The 9,926-nt window shown below is 45.0% G+C and overlaps 1 protein-coding gene across 1 annotated transcript in view; it reads left to right on the top strand.

Annotated features, from left to right (window-relative positions):
- The window catches only part of LOC110448285, a 28,734-nt gene extending 22,077 nt beyond the window's left edge, over nucleotides 1-6,657 (top strand). The window contains exon 4 of the mRNA XM_021494451.1: nucleotides 5,843-6,657. Coding sequence (XP_021350126.1) covers nucleotides 5,843-6,246 — 404 coding nt within the window. The 3' untranslated portion in view covers nucleotides 6,247-6,657. The remainder of the gene's footprint in view (nucleotides 1-5,842) is intronic.
- Nucleotides 6,658-9,926: the final 3,269 nt, after the last annotated feature.

Raw genomic sequence — 9,926 nt, 5'->3', positions numbered from 1 at the left:
TGGTATACTGTACCTTAATACATTGGTGACACTCCCCGGGATTATGTAGCTGTTTGTCTGCGTCTGTCTACGAAATCCGTTTTTAGCATAGCTGTTTGTCCGCGTCTGTCTACGAAATCCATTTTTAGCATACACAATGTAGCTGTTTGTCTGCGTCTGTCTTCGAAATCCATTTTTAGCATACACAATGTAGCTGTTTGTCTGCGTCTGTCTACGAAATCCTTTTTTAGCATACACAATGTAGCTGTTTGTGTGCGTTTTTCTATGAAATTCTTTTTTAGCACACACAATGAAGCTGTTTGTCCGCGTCTGTCTACGGAATCCCTTTTTAGCATTGCTGCTTGTCTGCGTCTGTCTACGAAATTCTTTTTTAGCACACACAATTAAGCTCTTTGTCCGCGTCTTTCTACGAAATCCTTTTTTAGCATAGCTGTTTGTCCGTGTCTGTCTTACGATATCTTTTTTTATCATACACAATGTAGCTGTTTGTCCGTATCTCTCTAAGTAATCTTCTTATTTATCTTATCTCCTCGTGGTAATCAAAACTAAGAAATGCAACAGAATGAGGATATAGAAGAACAAGATTTGAAGATGTATTAAAGAAATCATTAAGCATAGAACTAACTAAGGGTGATGGGATGGTACATTCGCTGAGGCTCCGACAAGTAAGGGTGGTGGGATGGTACATTCGCTGAGGCTCCAGAAAGTAAGGGTGGTGGGATGGTACATTCGCTGAGGCTCCGGAAAGAAAGGGTGGTTGGATGGTACATTCTCTGAGGCTCCGGAAAGTAAGGATGGTGGGATGGTACATTCTTTGAGGCTCCGAAAAGTAAGGGTGGTGGGATGGTACATTCGCTGAGGCTCCAGCAAGTAAGGGTGGTTTGATAGTACATTCGCTGAGGCTCCAGAAAGTAAGGGTGGTTGGATGTTACATTCGCTGAGGCTCCGGAAAGTAAGGGTGGTTGGATGGTACATTCTCTGAGGCTCCGGAAAGTAAGGGTGGTGGGATGGTACATTCGCTGAGGCTCCAGCAAGTAAGGGTGGTTTGATGGTACATTCGCTGAGGCTCCAGAAAGTAAGGGTGGTTGGATGGTACATTCGCTGAGGCTCCGTAAAGTAAGGGTGGTTGGATGGTACATTCTCTGAGGCTCCGGAAAGTAAGGATGGTGGGATGGTACATTCTCTGAGGCTCCGGAAATTAAGGGTGGTTGAATGGTACATTCGCTGAGGCTCCGGGAAGTAAGGGTGGTTGGATGGTACATTCGCTGAGTCTCCGAAAAGTAAGGGTGATGGGATGGTACATTCTCTGAGACTCCGGAAAGTAAGGATGGTGGGATGGTACATTCGCTGAGGCTCCGAAAAGTAAGGGTGGTGGGATGGTACATTCGCTGAGGCTCCGGAAAGTAAGGGTGGTGGGATGGTACATTCTCTGAGACTCCGGAAAGTAAGGATGGTGGGATGGTACATTCACTGAGGCTCCGAAAAGTAAGGGTGGTGGGATGGTACATTCGCTGAGGCTCCGGAAAGTAAGGGTGGTGGGATGGTACATTCGCTGAGGCTCCGGAAAGTAAGGGTGGTGGGATGGTACATTCTCTGAGACTCCGGAAAGTAAGGATGGTGGGATGGTACATTCACTGAGGCTCCGAAAAGTAAGGGTGGTGGGATGGTACATTCGCTGAGGCTCCGGAAAGTAAGGGTGGTGGGATGGTACATTCGCTGAGGCTCCGGAAAGTAAGGGTGGTGGGATGGTACATTCTCTGAGGCTCCGGAAAGTAAGGATGGTGGGATGGTACATTCGCTGAGGCTCCGAAAAGTAAGGGTGGTGGGATGGTACATTCGCTGAGGCTCCGGAAAGTAAGGGTGGTGGGATGGTACATTCGCTGAGGCTCCGGAAAGTAAGGGTGGTGGGATGGTACATTCTCTGAGGCTCCGGAAAGTAAGGATGGTGGGATGGTACATTCGCTGAGGCTCCGAAAAGTAAGGGTGGTGGGATGGTACATTCGCTGAGGCTCCGGAAAGTAAGGGTGGTGGGATGGTACATTCGCTGAGGCTCCGGAAAGTAAGGGTGGTGGGATGGTACATTCTCTGAGGCTCCGGAAAGTAAGGATGGTGGGATGGTACATTCTCTGAGACTCCGAAAAGTAAGGGTGGTGGGATGGTACATTCGCTGAGGCTCCGGAAAGTAAGGGTGGTGGGATGGTACATTCGCTGAGGCTCCGGAAAGTAAGGGTGGTGGGATGGTACATTCGCTGAGGCTCCGGAAAGTAAGGGTGGTGGGATGGTACATTCGCTGAGGCTCCGGAAAGTAAGGGTGGTGGGATGGTACATTCTCTGAGGCTCCGGAAAGTAAGGATGGTGGGATGGTACATTCTCTGAGGCTCCGGAAAGTAAGGATGGTTGGATGGTACATTCGCTGAGGCTCCGAAAAGTAAGGGTGGTGGGATGGTACATTCGCTGAGGCTCCGGAAAGTAAGGGTGGTGGGATGGTACATTCGCTGAGGCTCCGGAAAGTAAGGGTGGTGGGATGGTACATTCTCTGAGGCTCCGGAAAGTAAGGATGGTGGGATGGTACATTCTCTGAGGCTCCGGAAAGTAAGGATGGTTGGATGGTACATTCGCTGAGGCTCCGAAAAGTAAGGGTGGTGGGATGGTACATTCGCTGAGGCTCCGGAAAGTAAGGGTGGTGGGATGGTACATTCGCTGAGGCTCCGGAAAGTAAGGGTGGTGGGATGGTACATTCTCTGAGGCTCCGGAAAGTAAGGATGGTGGGATGGTACATTCTCTGAGACTCCGGAAAGTAAGGATGGTGGGATGGTACATTCGCTGAGGCTCCGAAAAGTAAGGGTGGTGGGATGGTACATTCGCTGAGGCTCCGGAAAGTAAGGGTGGTGGGATGGTACATTCTCTGAGGCTCCGGAAAGTAAGGGTGGTGGGATGGTACATTCGCTGAGGCTCCGGAAAGTAAGGATGGTGGGATGGTACATTCTCTGTGACTCCGAAAAGTAAGGGTGGTGGGATGGTACATTCGCTGAGGCTCCGAAAAGTAAGGGTGGTGGGAAGGTACATTCGCTGAGGCTCCCGAAAGTAAGGATGGTGGGATGGTACATTCGCTGAGGCTCCGAAAAGTAAGGGTGTGGGATTGTACATTCGCTGAGGCTCGCGAAAGTAAGGATGGTGGATGGGACATTCGCTGAGGCTCCCGAGGATGGTACATTCGCTGGGCCTCCGAAAAGTAAGGGTGGTGGGATGGAACATTCGCTGAGGCTCCCGAAAGGAAGGATGGTGGGATGGTACATTGGCTGAGGCTCCGAAAAGGAAGGGTGGTGGGATGGTTCATTCGCTGAGGCTCCGAAAAGTAAGGGTGTGGGATGGTACATTCGCTGAGGCTCAGAAAAGGCGTGGAAGGTAGTGGTTGCATGTCCTTTTCTCCATGTACTCAGGTTTTAACCCTGCACGCTTCCATTTAGGCCTACCAGACTTATTTATATATTACTTTTGATAAATATGTGTCATGAATGTTTATAAAATAAGTTTATCTTTTCACGACTTTGCTAATTATCTTCTCTTTTTTATTCTTTCATGTTAACCGTTTTGAATATCTGGTTTGGAATGTGGTCATGTAACAAGACCGCCTATTACAAATGTACCACGTCCTATGGCATCAGTACATATAATGTACGTCCTTTGATCAAAGCCTACCAAACGAGCTCCTTTAAATCGACAGTCCCCTTAACCCGAACCCAAAACTCTTAAGAGAGCTGATAGAAATTATAAACATAAAGGATAGGAATAAAAAAAACAAGTAATAAGGAATTTCTTACGGATCACTCACAAAAACATTAAAGGTTTTTTTCTGATTAATTTTTAGGTTATCTAACAGCGCCCATTGTTTTGTCTTACCTTATTTTAAAGCCCTTTAATATTGTAATATAAGTATAATTAGCTCACCTGGTCCGAAGGACCATGGTGAGCTTATGCCATACCGCAGCGTCCGTCGTCCGTCCGTCAACTTTTCCTTTAAAACGCTACTTGTAATGAACGACTGAGCCCCCTGGGGGCTGAGGGGTGGGGCCCAATGGGGGAAATAAAGCAAATTCTTTAAAATCCTTCTTCTGTAGGAATCAAAGGATTTGTTCCATATTTGGTCAGTGTAGCAATCTTGGGTGAAGGGGAACCAATTTTGTATAAACCATTGGTGTGGCCCCCCAGGGGCCTGATGGGCGGGGCCAAATAGGGGAAACACAGCAAATTATTCTTTAAAATCGGTCTTCTTCTGTAGGAATAAAAGTAGTTGGTCCAAATTTAGTGTGGAGCATCATTGGGTAAAGGGGACCCAATTTTGTATAAACGGTGGGTCTGGCTTCGCTGGGGGTGAGGGGCGCGGCCCAATATGGGAAATATAGCAAATTCTTTAAAATCCTTCTTATTCTGTATGAATGAAAGGATTTGTTCCATATTTGGTCTGAAGCATCCTTGGGTGAAGGGAAACCAATTTTGTATAAACTGTGGGTCTGGTCCCCACAGGGGCCTGAGGGGCGGGGTCCAATAGGGGAAACATAGCAAATTATTCTTTAAAATCCTTCTTCTTTTGTAGGAATGAAAGGATTTGTTCCATATTTAGTCAGAAGCGTCCTTGGGTGAAGGGGAACCAATTTTGTATAAATCGTGGGTGTGGCCTACCCTGGGGACTTAGGGGTGGGGCCCAATAAGGGAAATATAGCAAGTTCTTTAAAATCCTTCTTCTTCTGTAGGAATGAAAGGATTGTTCCATATTTGGTCTGAAGCAACCTTGGGTGAATGGGAACCAATTTTGTATAAACCGTGGGTGTGGCCCCCAAGGGGCATGAGGGGCAGGGCCCAATAGGGGAAACATAGCAAATTATTCTTTAAAATCCTTCTTCTTCTGTAGGAATGAAAGGATTTCGTCCATATTTGGTGTGGAGTATCCATGGGTAAAGGGGAATCAATTTTGTATAAACGGTGGGTCTGGCTTCGCTGGGGGCTGAGGGGCAGGGCCCAATAGGGGAAATATAGCAAATTCTTTAAAATCCTTCTTCTTCTGTAGGAATGAAAGGATTTGTTCTGAAGCATCCTTGGGTGAAGGGGAACCAATTGTGTATAAACCGTGGGTCTGGCGCCCCAGGGGCCTGAGAGGCCGGGCCAAATAGGGGAAACATTGCAAATTATTCTTTAAAATTCTTCGTCCGTAGGAATGAAAGGATTTGGTCCATTTTTGGTGTGGAGCATCCTTTGGTAAAGGAGAACCAATTTTGTATAAACGGTTGGTGTGGCCCCCCTGGGACTTGACGGGCGGGGCCCAATAGGGGAAATAAAGGTAAAACCTTTAAAATCCTTCTTCTACCATAAAGATTAAGGGATTTTATCCTAATTTAGTCTGGAGCATCAATGGGCCAAGGGGACTCAATTTTGTATAAGCAGTGGGTGTGGTCTCCCAAGGGGCAGAAGGGCGGGGCCCAATAGGAGAAATAGAGGACCTTTAAAACCCTTCTTCCACCATCGGGATTACAAGTATGGGATTTTATCCTTATTTAGTGTGGAGAATCCTTGGGTCAAGGGGACTCAATTTTGTATAATTGGTGGGTATGACCCCCCTAGGGGTGGGACTCTGTTTGAAGTTTGTTCTTACTATATCTCAAGTACTGTATGGATCTTTCTGAAATTTCATATGTACTTACAGCACCTACTTCATACCAATTATTTTAAACATATTCAGGTGAGCGATACAGGCCCTCTGGGCCTCTTGTTATATTAATGTATTCGAGTGAATCGCAACAAACTTACAAATTGTATTGAACTTACTAAAATAACATATCTTTTGAAGGTGGGAGACCTTTTGTGATTGGCCATTCCCATAGTCCAGATTGGGTGGACCGAGAAGCAGACGAAAATGACGTCAATAGAATAATGCAGGATTTACCTCCCCCTTACACTCCTCCTTATGAAACAGAGGTGAAAGATGGAGATTTGCCACCTTCTTATGCTGACGCAGTTGTCATGTATAGTTATGACAACTCTGGAACTGATGACGTCACACGATCATATGATGAGAATGAAGTAAGTTCGGACGATTATGACACAGACAATAGGACGGACTACAGTGTTGATGATGACGTATACTATGACGTCACATATGATGAAAATGTTCCTTATGGTGCTAATGAAATAGGAAATGGTGACCCTGATAACGATTCCCCAGGCGATCAGGATTGTGAGGTTAGCTCCTAACCTAATGGTTATACACATTGGAAAGCATTGATGACGAAGTTCTAGAAGAACTACACGGATTCTGTGCCATCCTATTTAAAATGCGACATGCTTCCTACTGTTAGAATGAATAAGTAAGTGATGTAGGCTTATTTTTCTCCCCCCTCTCGTATGGAACACCCCTGTGTGATATGTGTATCCAATATGGCTGACATCAGTGTCTTTAATAATTATGATATTATGACGTCACAATCGAAAGCCCGCCATTTTGATTGGCTGTGCCATCTTGTCATCAGCAAGTTACACCATCTCAGGAACATAATAGTTATTGCACAAGTTTGTCTTTTATTTAGGGGATAGCACGTTGTTTTGAGTGGCTACTATACTGGCGATTAGAACATGAAATTTGGGTTTGAACTCGAGACCGATAGGTCGAGAGTTTAAACCAAATTTCATGTTTTAATCGCTAGTATAGACACGAAAAACAACGTACTATCCCCATTCTAACACATTAACAAATATACTACGCTAATATGTTTAGAAACATTGTATTTCCTTGTACAAAAGTACGTAGTAAAATACTTTGTGACCTGAACTGATGACGTGTCATTCTGCAGCGGACTGACCAATCGGATAGAAGCTTTCAAAAGTCGGTCGTTTGGCCCCGCCCATACTGGCGAGCGTTCGATATGTATGTTGACGAGGCGGAATATTTGGATTGTTCGTGAACGTCCTGTTACCAAAGTTTATACGACACATTTGGATTAATATTGACCAAGTTCTTACATGTCCATGTCAGTATGCATACCAATATGTGCTTATCGACAAAATCGGTGATTATTTGTATAGATTTGTGAATAGTTTTGTGTAAATGCATACGACACATGTGAAATGTTTCATTTGATTTCGGATCTAAATAGATGCCTTCACACGGATGGAACGAACGTTTCAGTAATAAATGGAGGTAAGAACAAGGAATGTGTACTTTTTACTTTTTGATTCATTCAACAAATACATTTCATCGGTCGTTTCTGTTCTGTTGCCTACTAGCCGTATTAGCGGGATTTCGCTAAGAGGCGAACTTGACGCCATATTGTTTTGGTTTGAAACGGGGCGTGGCTTAAGTGCGATGGGAGGAGCTTAACACGATCGATCATGATACATGGTCCATATCCAATCAAAACACGCGTTGCAAACGAATCGTGTTAGAATATCGCATTGGTGCCTAAATAAGGTACACCGTATCAATGGGTGCAGAATTCGGTGTTTTCGGTAATACAGCCTCGGTTCTGAACAAAATTCTTCGCCTTCGGATATAATATCTATATCCACACATGATAGACTAGGTTATAATTGAAAAGGTTTCTAAAAGAAACGATGTAATAAAAACAAAATAATGGCAAACGTCAAATGACATTTATATCTCGTCCATCAGTAAATATACCTATAATTATGTATAGAGTGAGAGTCACGAGGACAACTCGGGCTCAATATTCTGGACTTATTCCCATTGAGAAGATTGTGTTCAGAATGGTCACTTGATTATAATAGAAATCTTTTCTTACGGTATATGGTACAGTATGCCTGTAATCTTGTGAATCATACCTGGGTTTCGAAGTAAAGAAATCATGATTTTAGTCCCAAGAGGTAATTTCTATGAAGTGAAATCTTGTTTTCGTATCATGAGCTATTTTTTATTGAACAAGTTGAACCATTTTACTGACGTTAAGGTCCTGTTTTATCATGTAATCATAGCTACCATTGTTTAATTGGCTCCCACTAACTTGCTTACAACATTGTCAAATCAAACAACTCAATGTGCCTTATTTCAGTCAGCCGTAGAAGCCATATCAATGTTCGATACAGAAAAAACAAGGTATCTGAATTATATTTATTATTATCTCAAATCTTTGGCTCATTTGGTTTCTTTTTGCTATTGATATAAAACTCTTTTTTGTGTTCTATTCGTTTTCTACAACAGGATCTGATATTTTAGATGTTTTTATTCTTTTAATATGGTAATGGTTAGACAGGAGTCAACAAACTGAAGTCCGTTCGGTTCAATGTGTTGCTCGTCCGGAACACAATGATGTCTGTCCGGTACAACATAGTGCCGTTTGCAACATTATGTTGTTTGTCCGGTTCATCATGCTATCTATCAAGAACACAATGCTATATGACCGGTACAAAACATGTACATTTCTTGTCTGTCAGGTGAGCATGCTTTCATTCCGAGCGGTATCACATGATGTCTGTCTGACACACTCACCTATTGTCTGTCTGACCCACTCACCCATTGTCTGTCTGACCCACTCACCCATTGTCTGTCTGACACACTCAACCATTGTCTGTCTGACCCACTCACCCATTGTCTGTCTGACACACTCACCCATTGTCTGTCTGACACACTCACCCAATGTCTGTCTGACACCCTCACCCATTGTCTGTCTGTCTGACACACTCACCCATTGTCTGTCTGACACACTCACCCATTGTCTGTCTGACACACTCACCCATTGTCTGTCTGACACACTCACCCATTGTCTGTCTGACACACTCACCCATTGTCTGTCTGACACACTCACCCATTGTCTGTCTGACACACTCACCCATTGTCTGTCTGACACACTCACCCATTGTCTGTCTGACACACTCACCCATTGTCTGTCTGACACACTCACCCATTGTCTGTCTGACACACTCACCCATTGTCTGTCTGACACACTCACCCATTGTCTGTCTGACACACTCACCCATTGTCTGTCTGACACACTCACCCATTGTCTGTCTGACACACTCACCCATTGTCTGTCTGACACACTCACCCATTGTCTGTCTGACACACTCACCCATTGTCTGTCTGACACACTCACCCATTGTCTGTCTGACACACTCACCCATTGTCTGTCTGACACACTCACCCATTGTCTGTCTGACACACTCACCCATTGTCTGTCTGACACACTCACCCATTGTCTGTCTGACACACTCACCCATTGTCTGTCTGACACACTCACCCATTGTCTGTCTGACACACTCACCCATTGTCTGTCTGACACACTCACCCATTGTCTGTCTGACACACTCACCCATTGTCTGTCTGACACACTCACCCATTGTCTGTCTGACACACTCACCCATTGTCTGTCTGACACACTCACCCATTGTCTGTCTGACACACTCACCCATTGTCTGTCTGACACACTCACCCATTGTCTGTCTGACACACTCACCCATTGTCTGTCTGACACACTCACCCATTGTCTGTCTGACACACTCACCCATTGTCTGTCTGACACACTCACCCATTGTCTGTCTGACACACTCACCCATTGTCTGTCTGACACACTCACCCATTGTCTGTCTGACACACTCACCCATTGTCTGTCTGACACACTCACCCATTGTCTGTCTGACACACTCACCCATTGTCTGTCTGACACACTCACCCATTGTCTGTCTGACACACTCACCCATTGTCTGTCTGACACACTCACCCATTGTCTGTCTGACACACTCACCCATTGTCTGTCTGACACACTCACCCATTGTCTGTCTGACACACTCACCCATTGTCTGTCTGACACACTCACCCATTGTCTGTCTGACACACTCACCCATTGTCTGTCTGACACACTCACCCATTGTCTGTCTGACACACTCACCCATTGTCTGTCTGACACACTCACCCATTGTCTGTC

The sequence above is a fragment of the Mizuhopecten yessoensis genome, unplaced genomic scaffold (genome assembly GCF_002113885.1).
Source record: "Mizuhopecten yessoensis strain PY_sf001 unplaced genomic scaffold, ASM211388v2 scaffold3977, whole genome shotgun sequence".
NCBI lineage: Eukaryota > Metazoa > Mollusca > Bivalvia > Pectinida > Pectinidae > Mizuhopecten > Mizuhopecten yessoensis.
The sequence above is the reverse complement of the archived record's forward strand: the minus strand, read 5'-3'. Positions and strand labels throughout refer to the sequence as shown.